We start from the raw sequence: 18,312 nt of genomic DNA, 5'->3' as shown, positions 1-18,312 counted from the left end.
TAAATCACATCAGTCAGGTGGCAGAAACACAGCACAGAGTGTGTAACTAATCAGGTGGCAGAGGGCTCACTAATTCACCAGGCAAATGGGCTGTCAGAGTCTGAGCTCCCTGGCCTCATGGTGCCAGGCTAGGTGGGAGCTCTAAGAAAGGAAGGAAAGAAAGAGGAAAGCCATCAGGTCCTGGGGCACTCTGAAATACGAGATGCAGCTGCAGCTCTTTTTAGAATCTTAGAATATCCTGAGTTGGAAAGGACCACCAAGGACCATCCAGTCCAACCCATGGCCCTGCACAGACACACCAACTATCCCACCCTGTGACCCAGAGGATCATCCAAACACTCCTGGAGCTCTGGCACCCTTGGGGCTGTGCCCACTGCCCTGGGGAGCCTGGTCAGTGCCCACCAGCCTCTGGGGGAAGAGCCTTGTCCTGAGATCCAACCTGACCCTGCCCTGGCAGTTTCTTCATCCATTCAGGTCCGGTCGCTGGAAGATCAGAGGAGGTTAAGAATGAGCCCATTTATACAAGACAGGACTTACAGGCCAGTTGGTAACATATAGATTCCTGAAAACTACTGGGACAACCTATGAAACACCTAATTCCTACAGATCTGCAATACTAGTAGGATGATCCAATAAATCCATATGGATTATTTTCAACTTAAGAAATAAGCTTTGTTGGTTTGCTGACCCAGAAAAAAGACAAAGATCACTTGGCTTTAGTGATGTTACTGATATTTCAGTGTTGTGTCCCTGCAAAAGATCCTGTGGCAAACCTTGTCCAGCTGGAGAATTACAGGAGCCCATGTATTTCTTCTGGTGATTTCTGAGTAACAGGACAAATCCATGCCAAAACAGCACTTTGCTTTTCTATCATTCTTAACTCTGTGGGGAAGCTTCAATGGAAACATCCTCCTGAAAAGAGAAAAAGCTTGAAACAATAATCTACTGGAAAATGATCCTCTCAAGATTTTAAAACACCTTCTGTTGGTCAAGGGGGATCAGTAAAACAAATCAAGCTGTGCTTGGCAAATAGAACTTAAAAAAAAACCCTTGAAAAGATGTAAAGATCTAGCCTGTAAAATCTTCTGGGCTGAACTAAGAGCTGGATTTGCATGAGCTGTCATGGCTCATGTTTCCATGGATGTCTCACAAACACTGAAAGCAGAGTTAGGCTTGAACACTTCAGGCACAGCACCAAGATACTTGGATTCAGGAACGTTGATGTGTTACTGCTCCAAACTGATACACTTCTAAGGGAAGTCTCTTCCCAGCTTTATTCAGTGCCTGGAAGACCAGAGGCTCCAGTCTGTGTGTTTCTGTCTTGACACAGAGAAATACTGCAGTGGAATGCAAAGGAACAGCACAGCTGGCTCCCAGCTTATTTAACATTCATGTGTTTACACTGTAATACCTATGGGACAAACAGTGCTGTGATGTTATTTATTCTTCTGTGCTTTTTTTGCTCAGAAAGAAAGAACCAACACAAAAAAAAGACCCACATGATCATTTCTCAGTGGGACACAATAAGAAACAGAAATCAAAGCCTCTGGACACAGTTTCCCCAGCTCAGCTTCTGGAGCCTGGGTCAGCAGTTTTCAGCATATAGAAAAGAAGGCCCAAGTTATGCTCTGTTTTCTGTGCCTGGAAATAATAAAATGAAGGGCAAAGCCAAGCATCAGTCATACAGCAAACTGCACACTGACAGTATTTCCCAGAAATGTAAGCAAATGCCAAAAGTTTGCCTTTGGGTTAAGCATGTGTGGCTCAAATGTAAATTCTGCCACGTGCAGCACTTGTTCAAGCCTCCAGCACACAAAGGCAGCTCCTTCCCACAGCAGGGCTGAAGGACCTCAGATCTTGCAGCAAGGACAGCTGATGTGGGGCGACAGAGCCTGGCCAAGGGTAAGACCTGTTTATGGGATGAGCCACAGAGCACATGAAATAATGACACGAAAGTCACACACAGAGTCAGCACACAGGCGCCCTCTCAAGGTAGGATGGCATCCACCAAAATAAAATGGTTTTCCTCCACTAGAGGAGCAACACTAAGAGAGAATTTTTCTTTGCCTTCCTCCATGAGTGAAGGCCTCAGACCCAGAGTCTGCCCTTGCTGTGTAGGGACAAGGTGCCACACAGGCTGCAGGTGGCAGTGCCCCTTCTCCTTCAGGGACACGAGGCCTTCTCGCCCCAGGCCCTCGCTGTGGCATCATTCTGCCTCTCAGCACATTGGAACACCCCAGCTACAGAAACACCCACCTTAGTCTCAGGGATAGTAAATGGTCTTTCACTTCCAGCTTCTTTTTCTGGATTCCCTCCCATTCTTATACCCAGGCAAAAAAAGAGCTCTTGTGCTTCACAGCCTGAGTGTGTGATCCTTGGCCACACAGCTGTCACACGGGTATTTTTGTGCTCAAGGAGCTGCTTCTGGGATGCTGCTTGATTGCCAAGGAACTCTAAGTTTAACCTGAAGAAGATCTCTATGTGAAAGACGTGGAAAATTCCTGTAGAAGAAACTAAATGTCATTTTTTTCCCCTTCTTAGCTGACTCCTACCTGAAAACCCTCTTGGGCAGCCTGTTCCAATATGCAAATCTATGTCCCAAACAATAATAAAATAAATCCTAGAAATGACAATGGGTTTACAAACCTGCTTGGTGCATGAAGCAGATAACTAGTGTTCACTTATAGCATAAAAGGTGACATACTTCAGTGTTTTAGTTGCCTGTGGTGTTGCTATAATCAGTTTTCCCTCTGCAGTGAAAAAATAAAGTATTTCTGTGGAAAAGCTTTTTCTCCAACAGGAGAGGAAAGCAAATATTCAGAAATGCAGCCCGGGGGGCAGTGTGAGTGCTTCTGACAGTGCTAAGACAAAGACATTCTGTAAACTTCAAAGCCCTTCACTTGGTATCAGTATTGCTGCCAGAAATCCTTCAGATTTACCTGTAACCAGTAATTGCAGGATGGGTAAGGATGTGTTTGTTCTGTTCTGTACCTGACCAGACTGAAAGGAGACCAGCTCTGGAAACATCTCACAAGGATATTTATTAGTCAGGATCAATGTGTCTCAAAGCATGACCTATTTCATACCACAAATGGCACCTCGTTATAGTGCAGCTGCACAAGCCTCTGTTCTCCCTGACAGCTCCTGATATGCCAAGGCAGAGTGCAGCTCACCACTGATTTACATACAGCAGTTCCTGGATTTGTTTAGGTTTGAGCACAGGAGTTCAGTAAAAGTCTTTGTTCGTGTCCTAATCATTTGAAAAGCTTCTTTCTTTTCTTTCTCCACTGTTTACTGTCCCCATCTTCGGTATCCTCAGGACAGTCTGGCATTACAAAGCCATCAGTCATCTTATAATAGACTATTGTGGAGTCTGTCTCCACTATGGCCAAGGTCACTGACAGGGGGGTGTTTGGATCCTCTGCGGGGAGAGAGGCTTTCTGCAGGATTTCCCGTAACCTGGAAAAGGAAAAAATCAGTTACAAAGGACTCCACAACCACCCACGATGGCACAAAGGTAGGAGTGCACAACTGCTATTTTTATTTTTATTTTTATTCAGCCTGGTTTTTTTCTGCAAACTTGTCTCCACTAAAGAAATGATAACATCTGTTTGAATAAAATTTCAAAGTCATATAATCAAGCACCAAAAGAAAAGAACAGAGACTCTTGCAAAAACATACCAGTTACACACATCTCTGCTGGCAATGGCCCAACACATGTCTCTAAGCTTTCCTTAGGTGTATTCCTGGGCATGGGCCTCAGCCATCCTTCAACTACCATAATCCTACCATGGCAATCTCTAATGGCCCTGTTTTCATTAGGCTGAAATAAAAAAAATCTAATTAAATAACCCCTGGTGTTCAATTAGAGAATGAAATAATTAAGACTTGGTCCGTTTGTAGAGGTGAGTCTGCCAGTCCCTGTGCCACAGTTCTCTGCCAGCCTGTGGAGGACCCAGGAGCCCAGGCCAGGTTTCTCTACCTCCCTGTCTAGACTAGAAGCCACAAGACTAACGTTGCTCAGGACAGTCAGCATAAATAAAGTCTTCCTTAAAAATTCAAGACAAAGTTATGCAATTTTTCCTGTTTAGCTTATTTTCAGAGTAACATGCCAGTTACTTTTCGGTTCAGAGCTGAGGACAACACTGAACCCTGGAGTTCTGGGATTCCTGGGGAGCAAGTTCTGAAGGAGTGTGGTGCCCAAGGGCAGAACAACAAGAAGTCCCACAGCAGGATTTCCACAGGGAGCTTTCTCTTGCAGCCAGGGTGGGTCAGGTGCAAGAGCACTCCTCTGGGACTGCCAGGACAGCCTGTGCTACTCACTGGGACAAACCACCCCTCACTTCACAGATCCTGGAGATCTCATGCACCAGAAGACAGGCATTGCTGGGCACTGCAGCTGAAAATAAGGCTCTTCCTAAATGCATCAGCTTTCAAACTTAAATTATCATCTTCCTCTGAAACCTCTTTGATCCCTCGATAAAAGCCAAATGGAAAGCAGCAGAGAATAAGCAGCAGCCTGGAAAGCCTACACTGTTTAGCTCTTGACCTTCCAAAGTATCCATCTGTGTTCTGAACTGGGCATACTTCAGCCTGGCTAAATGCAGGCGTGCCCTTCCTTTGGCTTTCACCACTGGCCCATACATAAGGCAAGGCAATACAACACAGCCAGTGGTTTCATGCAGCAGAGACACTGGCTGTGAAAAGCCACATTCTGGCCCTCCTACACCAGCACATTTCATAACAACAGAACACAGCAGGTAAGAGATACTGCACTGGTCACCTGGGCACCTTCTGCTCCTGTCACTGCCAGCCCCTGGTCAGGGGTCCAGAGCAAGAACCCACTTGTTACACACAGAATCACAGAGAGATTTGGGTTGGAAGTGACCTCAAAGGTAATACAGTCCCACCCCTGCCATGGGCAGGGACACCTTCCACCAGCCCAGGTTGCTCCAAACGGGCCTTGGACACTCCCAGGGATGGGGCAGCCACAGCTGCTCTGGGCACCCTTTGCCAGGGCCTGCCCACCCTCACCAGCCAGTGTCTGGAGGAAGCTCTGAATAAACTGGTGAGGCCAGACCAGACTACTGGCAGAGACCCACTGAGGAAAGAACTATCCATCACTTTTAGGAAGTAGTGGGTATTAATTTCTTTCCTTCTACTGAAAGTGTGATATAGAACTAACAATAAAACACCAAAGAAAAGGGCACAACTACCCAAGAAAGATATTTTGGGAGCCAAAGAAACCAGATTTGTGTTGAGTGTGGACAGCCCTGTATCTGGGGGCAGACTCAGGCCATGGTCTGTATTTGCCAGTCAGCCAGGGCAGAAATTCCCTCATATTTTCTTTAGTACCAATCACTATTTCTCCTCCTGGTCTGTATTAGGGGCATGGATTTCTGATCACTCAAGATTTCTCCTTATACTGCAAGATACACTCCTTATACCAACACTGACATCTGAACCTTTATTTCTCCTCATTTAGCACTTACAACTCAGAACATGCACCATAACCCCGAAAGTGGCCAAGTCCTAACAGCAGATCAATGACACTTCTTTGCATCCCTGACTTCCTTTCAAGGAGTTTCTGGAAAGGGTACAAAGCCGTGCCACTGCCTCAGAATGATCTGCTAACTGCTGCCCACAGAGCCCAGTGCTGTACATGGGGAATCGCCATAAGGAATTCCAACTGAAAGGCACAATTCTGCTCTTCCCCATTCCCTCAACACAGGCAGCCCAGAACAAGAGCTCTCATTGGTGCACACCACACCCAGCCCTAATACAATGCAGCACATCTGCAGACTGGGGAGAGGGTGTCTTTTAGAGGAATAAGCTTTGGAATTCAGGAAGTCTGTATCAGACACCATCCTGTCCTCTCCTCCCCTGAAGGCATCACTGTCAGCCTCTGTGTCCAGCGTGTTCACAACATTTCTCAGTAGATGTTTCAAAGCAGTCAGAGAACATCTGGCTTCTGATTTCACTGCACTTGCTTCCTGCCATAAACAGGAAGATGAAATATGCAGGAAAGGTATAGCTTTTCTATGTATCTAACACCATTTATGGAAAAAAAGAAAAAAGGCAAGAAATGTTGTTGGCCTCCTGAAATCCAAAGAATGCAGGTTTGAGCTCCTAAACAAGGCAAGAAGCCTTTAATTCAAGAGATACAGCTCTCAAGGCTGCCCATTCCACACAGCAGCTGCATTCAGTGACCAAAAGGAAGCCCTAGACAAGGAGCCCATGTGTTAATGCCCCCAGCAGAGCCAGCTGATTTCAGGTACCAAGGTAACAGTAACCAATAAGCTCCTCAATGACCAGGACTCCTCCTGCACCACACAGGTGATGCCAGTTAGAAAAGATGGGATTGCTTTAATAAAAGTGGATTTAATGTTTCTGAAAGTGTCAAACATTAGAAGCCTCTGGACCAGAGGAAACCAATACACCCAGTGGTTTGGCTTATGCTTTATCACCTCCACTCACCAGCTCCCCCAAGTCACAACTGAGTCAGGACACGATGATACCAAGGAGTCCAAAAATGACTCTGGTTTTGGTTTCCAGCCTGTACAGGCCATGCCCCACAGTGGGAACCCCACAGAAGGTGTGGGGTCAAGCACTTGGCATGGACTGGCCCTGCCTGGGTCCTCCTTTTCAACAGGCATTCCCATACACCCACTCCACTGGCTGGACATCAGATTTTCTGTGGAATGTAAAGACTTGATACTGGAAAAGGTGCAGTTGAGAAACAGTTAACACTGTTCTGCAGAGTCTGAATAAAAGCTTAGTATGTTTTCAACACAGTCTCAAGTAAAGCCTTGCTGGAAGAATACACCCTGTCACTTTGTCACCTCCCAAAGGACACAGTTACCCTGAGCCCGTGTTCATCCACAGGCTCAGCCTGGGAGACCAGGGACAGCCAAGCCCATCCATGTCACCTGCTCAGGACTTCTGCCAATAACTATATGGTGAAATGAAAAAAAAAAAGGCATCCAGAGCCCCAGGAGAGCACACAGAACAATCTCTCCTGGGTGTTCCTGCAGTGCACAGGGAGACACCTGAGCTGAGATCCCCTGCCAACCATTCCCTTCCCTTCTCTCCCTCCCCATGAAGAAAAGCTGATGAGGAATTCAGAACTTCCATAAATTTCAGGTTTCCCACACAAAAAGGTATGTCTTGAACAAAAGCATTGTGAAAGGAAAATAACTTATATAGGGGAATACAGACACCACAAGAATCACTGGAAAGTCTTTAAGTCCCATAAGTAGAATAAGACTAAGTGTTTTTAATAACTATTTTTACAAGTATCCTCACCTGTTATGGATCATACAGTCTAATGGGTTTCCAGAATAGCCTGAAAACCCATTTCCAAAGACTGGTGGTACCTGCATGTTCACTGCAATCCAGGATCTGCTCCCAAAAAGCCAAATGCAAGCAGCACAAAGCCCTCATTTTCCACTCAGAAGCAAACTCACATTAACCTGACATTGCAGGAGATGCAAAGGATTTCACCTCAAACAATGAAGGAGACGCTGTTTTCCAAAGTAAAGAATTCAAATTTCTAAAGCACTTTGCATCAGAAAATGGGCTTAGAAAAGGTTTTCTAGATGCCTACAAACTACTGTCAATAGGGAATGCTTTTTTCTACCAAAGGATTAGTCTTAAGAGCAGGTTTAACTTCCTTAACATCATTCAAGGACTCGATGAATGTAGCAGCACTTGTATCTGCCTTTCCTGTTTCAAATTAAATGGCAACAGTGAACTTACCTGGTCCTCTATTACTGTTGTAATTAACAGCTTCAAACCAAACCAAAATTCAACCCAAAACCCCATAACAAAATAAAACTAAGAAACTCCTACCAGTCCACCCAATGAGACAAGGGGAATTTTCAGTCTTTCTCCCTATCTTAATTTGGTAGTAAGTTGGCCTTCAATACCCATCAGAAATCTGTGCTGCCTCTCCTAATCATCTGCTCCTAAAAATAACACTGCCCTTTTCTCCCCCGAGGAAGAACCAGGTGTACAACTGGTGACTCTGAGGCAGCTGTAGCTTGGAGTTTCAAATGACTGTCCAAAAACTAAGAACAGAATCATAAAAGAAAGGTAACACAAGCAGAAATTTTGTGATGAACAAAAGAGCATTTCACTGCCACGTCCCATGCAAGTGCCCCTGAGAAGCAGCACAACACTGAGAGCTCAGAGCAGTTTTGTGGAGATTGCATAGTGCTCCATTGAGCTGAAATGGAACTACTGCCCTCCATCCCATAAAAGCCAAAGGCTTTCAATCTGCCCTTTGTACTGGGATGAATAATTCATTGCAGGCTCGGCCTGCCCCAGCAGCTCCCTCCCCTCCACCCAGGGCAGGGCTGCAGAGCCAACACAAGTTGGTCTCTGTGCCACGGACAGAGATCATTACCCCGGCACTGGAGCGTGCCTTTGTGCCACACGGCGTCAGGGCCAGGCAGGGAACCTCCCCAAAGCACAATTCCCTGGATTTAGCCGGCACCACAAAACTGGGCACAGCTCACCAGCAGACACACTGCTCCAGACCCAGCTGCAGGGCAGGGAGAGGAACCTTCCTCGGAGATGTGGGAAGGAGCAAACGGGGGCGGGATTAGGTGTAAAAGGACCCCACTATGCCTTGGCATTTGTTCCCAAATTACAGGAATGGGGAATGTGAGAAGAAGCTCAGGGGTTTGTAATGGAAAAATAAATAAAGGCAAAGAAAACACCACGTGCCATGCTGGTCTGGAAAGGGAATTGAAACCCTGAGGAATATAAAGACCTTTTTTCCATACAAGTTGAAGACAAGCCATGCAAAAGGGAGGAATCAGAATTCAGTAAAGTGCCACAAGACACACCAACTACAGGACATTCAACCACAGCACTGCACAACCAACTCTGTCGTAGGAGCCACATCAATCACATTTAAAATACTAATACATAGTCTGCATTTAGGAGCCTTTAATTACATTTTCAACGTGGGATTTACTGTATCAATACATTCAAACGATGCTTACAGCAGGAGTTACTGACAAAACCTTCAAGAGCATGCAAGGTGAGAAGCAGGTCACATTTCCAGTGCATTTAAAACAACAGGACTTCTTCAGATTATACATTTCTTTCACAATCTACAGATTTTGAATAGAGAAAATCACTTCCAGTCCTCAGATTTCCTTCTCAGGATGCTTATCAGCTTCAAAATGAAAAATTTAAATTAAGTTAGCATTTTAACAACATAAGCCTTTCCCTCTCAGCCTAAACCAAACTTTGCAGGTCTCCATGACCTCAGGCATCTGACTACATCCTTCATTTCCAAACCCTGCACACAGCAAACAAACAGGGCAGGGATGTATCATTTAATCTGACAGTTTATCAGTAACATCTTGCTTAGACAGTGCTATTTGGCTGGGACAGACAGTGCCTAATTCTGTTAGATCTGGAATCTTGACTGCCTGGTCCTTGAAGGATCAAGGCTTTCAAGGCTATCTGAAAAATCCAGCTGTGAAAACTGTGAGCTCTCCCAAGTTTGGTTTATGCAAGTCATTTCTGCCAGCTCTGAAGCAGCACCCCCAGCATTCCACTCCTTCCTCCCCTTTGGGGAGCCACAGTTCTGGAATGCACCAACAACTAGGGACTTGGTGTGCACTAAGGTGTTGTATGAGCAGGAAACACATCCCAGCCAATGGACCTACGAATTCCTCCTGTAAGTATGAACCCTGCTGAACTCAGGTGTGCAGACACAGGGCCCTGCACACATGAACCCTGCTGAACTCAGGTGTGCAGACACAGGGCCCTGCACACATGAACCCTGCTGAACTCAGGTGTGCAGACACAGGGCCCTGCACACATGAACCCTGCTGAACTCAGGTGTGCAGACACAGGGCCCTGCACACATGAACCCTGCTGAACTCAGAGGTGTGCAGACACAGGGCCCTGCACACATGAACCCTGCTGAACTCAGGTGTGCAGACACAGGGCCCTGCACACATGAACCCTGCTGAACTCAGAGGTGTGCAGATACAGGGCCCTGCACACATGAACCCTGCTGAACTCAGGTGTGCAGACACAGGGCCCTGCACACATGAACCCTGCTGAACTCAGGTGTGCAGACACAGGGCCCTGCACACATAAACCCTGCTGAACTCAGGTGTGCAGACGCAGGGCCCTGCACACATGAACCCTGCTGAACTCAGGTGTGCAGACACAGGGCCCTGCACACATGAACCCTGCTGAACTCAGGTGTGCAGACACAGGGCCCTGCACACATGAACCCTGCTGAACTCAGGTGTGCAGATACAGGGCCCTGCACACATGAACCCTGCTGAACTCAGGTGTGCAGACACAGGGCCCTGCACACATGAACCCTGCTGAACTCAGGTGTGCAGACACAGGGCCCTGCACACATGGACCCTGCTGAACTCAGGTGTGCAGACACAGGGCCCTGCAAACCTCAGCCAGCTGTGAGTGGTTGAGAGTGGGCCAAGACAGGCAGAAGCTGCACCCTGTTCTCCAGGTCTCTGCTCACAGAGGGTTCAGCAATCTTCATTGAAGAGCAGCCATGCACAGCACGAAGCAGACTGGATGACTGATTGGTGGGCTTTTTGCTTCACAGCCCATAATTTTCTGATTCAGCAAGTTCCTGTGCAGCCCTGCACTGTCAGGGCAGGATGATCAGCTTCCCATGGAGCTGTCTGTAACAGTGGACAGTGAGCTTAGTAAGCAGAACAGCTTTTGCCTTCAGCAGTTAACTGCCAGGTACAAACTGGACATGATGGCATCTTATAATAGGCTAAAAAACACTGAGCAGATTATTTTTTTGTAGGACACTCCTATTTGCCATTGGCTTAGGTGTCTTGCTGGTAATTTCCACAGCAACTTCACTGTGGCCTTTTGAGGACACGCTTCTCAGCTGCAGCAAAATAGGAATCCTCATCAGACACCTGGGAAGGCAGAGCTTGGCTGATGGGGCTTGGAAGAGGGAAACCACCCTTTATGTCTCTGGAAGACCAAGCCCAGAAGAGTAACTGATTGGTATTTCCAAATGTGAGATTGTTTCAGCACATACACAGTACCAAACTCTATCAATATCTAGTAAATTATTTTCTTTCCCCTCACCAATAAGCTCTTAAAACAACACAGAGCAGAATGAAGATGGAAGTCTGATTGCAAAGGACTGATTTGTCACTTCCAAACCCCTCCAAGCAAGCAAATGCTGTTTCTAAAATGCTGCCATTTACCAGCTGCTTTTGCAGTTAGAACAGTTCCAGGCCCAGAAACGGGGATGGAATGTTTTCACCTTCCCAAGTGCCTCCAAGGGCTTGTTTTCAACACGAAGTGAGGTGCACTCACTTGTACACACACCTCCTCCCTTGCTTCTGTCACGTAACACCAAAACTCAAGGCGCTGCTTTGAACAAAGTGCAGATGCACGTTGAGCAGCACAGACCCAAGTGCAGACAATCCTCCAGCCTGACAACATCTGTGGCTGTTGAACACACACAGGCTTTCACAGACTCACCTGGCATCACAGCCTGGGACTCAGCCCACTTTAGTGACAACACGCCCTATATAGCTGCTCTGCAGCAGACCCTGGTCACAAACTGTACTTTCAATCAATGTGATGCATTCACTCTTTGCCTCTCCAGCACACATCCTCCCAGTAATGGATTCCAGACACAGCGGTGCCAGAGGCAGAGCAAACAGCATCACCACAGAACAAACAAGGGCAGAGCTGCCCAGTGAAAAGCTCCAATGAAACAGTAAAAGATAGGACATCCAGGTCCTGGAATATCTGTCATTAAAAGCCAATCAGAACATACGCTGGCCTTGACCCAATGCCAGGAATCCAAGTTTCCAGCCCAGGAGGAAACACACTACGTTCAACAAGCAGTACATAGGTGGAATTCCTCACAGATCCCACATCCTAATGTGCTGCCTTCTCTTCCCACCCGAAGTCTCATTTGAGATGAGAATTGCAGTGCATCCCTTTCACACACACACACACACAGAGTGATGTGCTTCTTGCAGAGAGGCTGCACAACACTCAGCATTTCATCCTGCAAGACCTCTCAGCAGATTCCCTCTGGTGTGGAGATCACACCATGTTTCTCTGCAAGACCAAGCCCACAAAAGTGACTGAACAATACTTGTAAACACCATTTTTTTCAGTACACAAATGGTATTAAACCCCACCAATTCCTAGTAAATAATTTTCTTCCCCCTCACCCAACACACAGCAAAATGAAGGTAGAAGTCTGTTGGCAAGACAGTGATCTGTCACTTCTAAAACCTAAAATAAGAAAGCAAAAGCATCATTCCTAGAGTGCACACACACATCTACTAAGTGCAAATACTTAATCAGATACCCACTGCCATGTCAGGCTGCTGCCCACAGAGCAAGAGGAAACAGCAAGATCTGAAAAGCCAGCCCTGAGCCAGCTTCTGCCAAGAGCAGGAACAGAGGAAATTGAAAAATGTGCAACCATTTGATGCTGCTGAAATAGTCCAGGTCTTCAGAGACATCACAGGGAATATTAGCAAACACCAGCAAGAGAAGGCAGCCTTGATCAGGGTGGAAATCCCACTGTGTCTGAACTGCTCTAAGGGCCAGTTAAAATATATGATAAAATTACTGAAGTGCAAGTTCTCCATGCAAATCTCTGCAATATCCCAAGTTCATGGCTGTGTTGCCTGTTGCTTGAGGATTGCTCTTGCATGTGTAACAAAGTCAAAATCACAGACATATTACACTCTTGATAAGTAAGAGGAATTTCCTGTTTAAAGTGGCCAAATGATAGTTTCAAAACAAAAGCAAACCAAACCACAAAAGGCTTATCCACAGCCTTGACAATAAGGGAAATCTTGCTCTTACACATGCCCAAGAGGATTGCCCTCCTCTTAGGTACTTTTAAGTCCAGCAACTCAAAAAGGATCACTCGATTTCCCAGACTACAAAATCAGCACAAGAATGCTCAAAACATGAACTGTGAAGGTCTTTTGCTCTAACCTGGTCTGTGGGGGGTGACAGTGAGTGTATCCCTTAAGGCAAGCAGGTTACAGTTCTCCCTTAAAGAGAAGAGAGCTACCTGGGGTGTGTATGGTCCTGTGACCAATGAGAGGCTGTGGTGTATGTGAGGTGAATTGGTTAACCAATAATGCCATGGCATGCTGGATGTGAGAGAACACAAAAGGTGTGGATGTTACTGCGTGAGGATTAGATGATCTAATGGGAACTTCTAGGAAGTACTTCCTCTACTACTACGATGAGCTATGAGGAACTGCTGTTAACTATCCTGAAGAAACTCTCTAAGTTGTGAGCCTTCTGCTCAAGCCTTCTGATGTCTGCTGTGCCTGAGCTCTTCTGACCGCCATCCACGGCGCCCCCTGCCTGGGACTGAGGGGCCAACCCCTACACTGGTCTTTCAAACACATACTTTGGCATCCATGATTATAACATGCAGCTCTAAACAATAACAAGTGCTCACAGCAGGCATCAGTTGCTGTGGGAAGCTGACATCCCAGTACCAGTCCCAGGAGGGAGAGGCAGAGACTGATGCCAAGCTGGCTTTTCTGTCCAAGCTGCCTGTGTGTTTGCAGCACCCAAAGTGACTCTGCTCACAGGCTGAGATGTTGCTCTCCCATAACACTCCTTTGCTTCCTCCCACTCTTGACAAACCCAGCAGCTGCCTGTGAAATACATCTGTGCTTCATTTAATGTCACTGGTAACACCAGACAAGCACTGAGCACATTCTCACCTCTCATGGCTCATCAGGATGTGGGCAGGTACTGGCACCATCACCTGGAGCCCCTCCTGCTCTCTGGCACGTGCATGTAAACACACCAGCTGCAGTTCTGCCACTCCGACGTGCTTCACCTCGTGCCAGTTCCTCCCTAAGAAGGTTCAGGGACCAGAACACAAAACACAACCTTTAATCATCCAAATACCAAATGTGATATTTAAGTTAACATCTAGGGTTCTGCTTTCCTTCCCTCTCCTCACAGGGAAACTCCCCCATTCACCTGCCAAATTCCCCTTCTGACACGATGCCTGATCTCCACAGTCAGTTCTCAATTGAGGCTTTCAGGGGCTTTGCAGGGGCTTCAACCCCCATTGTGAAATAAATCACTTGATTGCCTCTCATTTTACAGGTTTTTCTTTTTTGGTATTTTATTTCTCAGTCCTCTTCATCATGGGTTACAGTTACTGGTAGTTGTGGAGAGAAGGGAAGAGCAGCAGCAGCAGCAGAGGAAACAATTATGTTTACATTAACAATATTTAAACTGTTCTTGTGCAAGGATATTCAAGTTTCAGGAGGGACCATATTCAGAGCTACTTTTTCACAGAGTTAAACACTATCTTAAAACCTACACACACCATGCAAACTATCTAACATCACACAGCTACAGCTAATTATCAGGTAATACATATTTCCCCAAAATTGCTAGATCTAAACAGTCTTAATGCAACTTATTTTAACTTTATAGAAGAGCTCTATTAATATTATTCCACAGAGTTTCTGCAGCTTCTTTTCCAGCTCCTGTGTGGGCCCAAGGTCTCCAAAGAGATTCTCTTCTTATCTCAGAAGCTCCACCTGCAAATGGGTCTTGGTTCCCCTGCTTGAAAGGCATCTGTTTCCTAACACCCTTCTGAGCCAATGGTAGAGGCCGAGGGAGCAGTCCCAGCCGGCTGGGGGTGGGGAACAGAGACCCGTCTTACAAAGCTTTTCTTTCGGAAAGTGAAAGGGAAGAGCAAACCACGCTGGTTCAGCCACCTGCAGTGCTGTGATCCAAACTGGGGCTTTATCAACATCTGAACTGTGACAGAGCACAGGACTCATGACAGTGCACAGCCCTCCCCTTCTGCCCCAAGGGGTAAGGCTGACGTTTTGGCTGCAGAGCTACAGAAACCATGCAGAGGTGTAACAGTAACAAGAGGCAGCACTTTCTGGCCTGTAAAATCCCTTCCTGCCTGACCTTGAGAACCACCAGGTTCCAAGCACAAAATTGAAGTGTTATTAGCTTGGCTGGCTGCTGACACACAGTCCCTTTTCAATCAAACCAACCTGGAAGAATCCAGGCAGAAGTTTACATATCACCTAATTCTGTTCCACTCTTAGCAGACACCAGAAGACTATACTGGATTTCACAGAATCATTAAGGCTGGAAAAGCTCTTTCAGATCAAGTCCAACCATTGACCTGACACTGGCAGGTCCACAACTAAACAATGTCCCTAAGCACAACACCTACAATTTGTTATAAACTCTTGTATTTTTATATAACATTACTACAATTGCTATAAATTCCTGCCACCACACTTGCAAATGATCTCGTTTACCAGAGGAATCCTTGCCCTTTCCAGAAAACAGGCCAGCACACATCAGCCATTTGCTAATGTGAAACACTACGATTTAGTAACTTCACATTAATCTGCAAATGTGGACTCTAAGAACAATCACTGGACTTGTAACTCCCCCCTTCTATGTTCCTTTTCCTTCCCTTACTCCTCCTTTGCCTATTTCCACGCTGCCTGCCTTTGCCCTGGAACGCTGCACCTCCACCTGCTGGGCCAGGTCTTTGTGGTGGCTCCAGGTGGGCACAGGGCACCAGCACCAGCAGTTTCCAAAGGAACACCACGGGCTTTGCAGGGAAGGCCCTGCCAGTGCACAAACAGTGAATTCAACAGTTCCTAAAGGCAAAGCCACTCATGGAGATGTCCACTCAGCCCAGATTTACCTTCCAAGAGGTCCAGGTACACCAGGAAGGCAGCGTAGACTTGACTGCTGTCAGCAATATCGAGTGACATCATTTCTGTGAACTGAGACCCAAAAAGGGAGGGAAAACACAGGTTATATTAAGAATGCACAGACCAAACCCAGAATCTGCACAACCATCGGGGCCACTGAAATCTGAAACCAGTTTTAAGGCAACCAAAAAGCAGGACTTGTTTTCTGACAGTATCTCAAAAGCTCCTGTTTGCACATTCCCCATATTTCACACTTAAAAAAGCAAACCCAATAAACAAATAAACCAGGACTCACATCTATTCCTGGAACAGCCCTAACTTTGTGAAATCCCCTATTTTGGGGACGTAATTTCACCTATTTTTGCTGCGGCACATCAACATAGAGTGACGGACAAATTAAACACCTCCAGAGTGTTTCCAGCGTGCTGAAACTTCAGAGGGAGTCCGACCTTAAGGCATTTACGTTTCCCAGCCGTGCTCCTGTGACTCGCCACCTCCTCCCCTGTTGTGGGCGGTCCCGTCCCCCCGGGCCGCAGAGCCCCTCGATACAGCACCCCCAGGCTGTGTTATACCGACATCTCCCTGGGGACCAGAGATGCCCCTCAGAGCCGCGGAGGGTCCCGTGGGGCCAAGAGGGGCCCGCGAGTGCCGGCGCGGCCCCGGGGCCTACCGTGGGGTGAGTCGCCATCCAGTTGCGGCCAGGGGCGCCCCCGTACCCGCCCCGGGCCCGCCCGCCCCCGGAGGTGCCCTGGCCCGGGTCGGTGTCCCCCCGGGCCGGGCCGGTGCCCTCCGAGCCCCCCCGGGCCGGGTCGGTGTCCCCCCGGGCCGGGTCGGTGTCCCCCCGGGCCGGGCCGGTGCCCTCCGAGTCCCCCCGGGCCGGGCCGGTGCCCTCCGAGCCCCCCCGGGCCGGGCCGGTGCCCTCCTTGCCCGCCGGCTCCATGCGCTGCCCGGCTGTGCACCGCGGCTTCACTCCGGGCGGCGCCGCGCCGAGCCCTCCGTGGCAACGGCGGCGCCGCGACTAGAGTTCCGCCCCACCCCCGTTCCGTTCCGCCCAGCCAAGGAAAGGCGCTGCTTTAGGCCCTGGGTATGAGAGAAATATGAGAGAGAGACAAACATTCCTCATCACAAAGGGTCCTTTCGCCATCCCTTTTTCTAATGGCTGTTTTTTTCTTATTTGCTTGTTTGTTTTGTACCTGAAGTGCTGGCTAAAATAGGGAGGTTTTTTAACCATGTTGATGGGCTCAGAATTCCTTAAGGTTGTCCCCAGCACAAACTGCTGTGGTTACAACCCATGCATCAGCTTGAATTAAACATGTATAGATTAATTTTCATTGATGCTTTATTACACAGTAACCATCAGACCTGTAGCAAAGAAGGGTTAAATGGTTACAGCAGAGAATGAGTGGTTAATATATGATGGCCAAGGCTTTGGTGGGCTGCTTAAGGGTTATAGATTCAAGGTATTGATATCAAAAGCATCTTGAACTGCAATACTTAAACTGATGTGTGAAAAAGTCATATTGGAGACAATCTTAAGAAATTTGGAGGAGGTTGGCCTGGTTAAAACCAGTATTTTACCCAGCACATCAACACCCTGGGTACAAAATAAATAAATAGCAAACAGGAAAAAATAATCCAGTCTCTGAGACTTTCATGGGAGTTGGCAACAGTGGTTCACTCAACTGCTGGGCAACAGATTTGGGTCCTCAGAGCCAAAGAGGTACATGAAAGGAAACAGGTTTGTCTCTAGGTATCAGCAGGATAGACCCTCTGTTTTCTACTGTGTGGGCAACAGGTCTAAATGAGAAGAAAGCTGCCTCAGAGAGCATTTGTCACCTGTCACACTGAGGCAGAGACAGTCCTCACAGCTGGAGTCTTCTAGCTGGGCCTGGATGTTTGCAGGAGGGTGAATCAGATGGCTTAAATTAATTTCTGTGTGCCTTGCATCCACAAAAAGCTGCTTCTTCCTCAAAGTTAAAATATTTCACCAGAGTGGCTCATTGTCCTGTCACAGCAGGACTGAGCCTGGGGTTCAGAACAAACCACAAGATGAATTCTGGCCACTGATGAAGAAGTCAGGATGTGTGCAGATTTCTCTGTGCATGCACCCAGAGCTACCTGCATTTATAGATGTGGGGATGGCAGGAACTGGCAGGTAAGTGTCCCTTGAACTCCCCAAACCTTCCCCTGTGCTGTGTCATAGAATCACAGAATCATAGAATCAGTTGGGTTGGAAAAGACCTCTGAGATCATCAAGTCCAACCCTTGATCCAACCCCACTTTGATTATCAGATCATGGCACTCAGTGCCACGTCCAGTCCCACCTTAAACACCTCCAGGGATGGAGAATCCACCACCTCTCTGGGCAGCCCATTCCAATGCCTGAGCACTCTCTCTGTAAAGAATTTCTTTCTGATATCCAGCCTAAACCTCCCGTGGCAGAGCTTCAGCCCGTGCCCTCTTGTCCTACTGCTGGTTATCTGGGAGAAGAGACCAACCCCCACCTGGCTTTATCCTCCTGTCAGGTAGTTGCAGAGAGTGATAAGGTCTCCCCTGAGCCTCCCCTTCTCCAGGC

The 18,312-nt window shown here is 47.4% G+C and overlaps 2 protein-coding genes across 2 annotated transcripts in view; one reads left to right on the top strand and one right to left on the bottom strand.

Moving 5' to 3' along the window:
- Window positions 1–3,016: 3,016 nt before the first annotated feature.
- TSEN15 (tRNA splicing endonuclease subunit 15) lies at window positions 3,017–16,725 on the bottom strand. Its single transcript, XM_071565024.1, has 4 exons — window positions 16,408–16,725; window positions 15,728–15,809; window positions 13,749–13,884; window positions 3,017–3,459 (listed from the first exon to the last, which is right to left on the bottom strand). Exons 1-4 carry the CDS (start codon window positions 16,675–16,677, stop codon window positions 3,255–3,257), a joined length of 693 nt encoding a protein of 230 aa, XP_071421125.1. The 5' UTR covers window positions 16,678–16,725; the 3' UTR covers window positions 3,017–3,254.
- COLGALT2 (collagen beta(1-O)galactosyltransferase 2) overlaps window positions 16,279–18,312 on the top strand; it is a 60,709-nt gene continuing 58,675 nt past the window's right edge. Inside the window, exon 1 of the mRNA XM_071565023.1 lies at window positions 16,279–16,413. The gene's annotated coding sequence lies outside the window, so the exon portion shown is untranslated. The remainder of the gene's footprint in view (window positions 16,414–18,312) is intronic.

The sequence above is a fragment of the Pithys albifrons genome, chromosome 10 (assembly GCF_047495875.1).
Source record: "Pithys albifrons albifrons isolate INPA30051 chromosome 10, PitAlb_v1, whole genome shotgun sequence".
In the NCBI taxonomy this organism is placed as follows: domain Eukaryota; kingdom Metazoa; phylum Chordata; class Aves; order Passeriformes; family Thamnophilidae; genus Pithys; species Pithys albifrons.
This window is presented reverse-complemented; position numbering and strand designations above follow the sequence as displayed.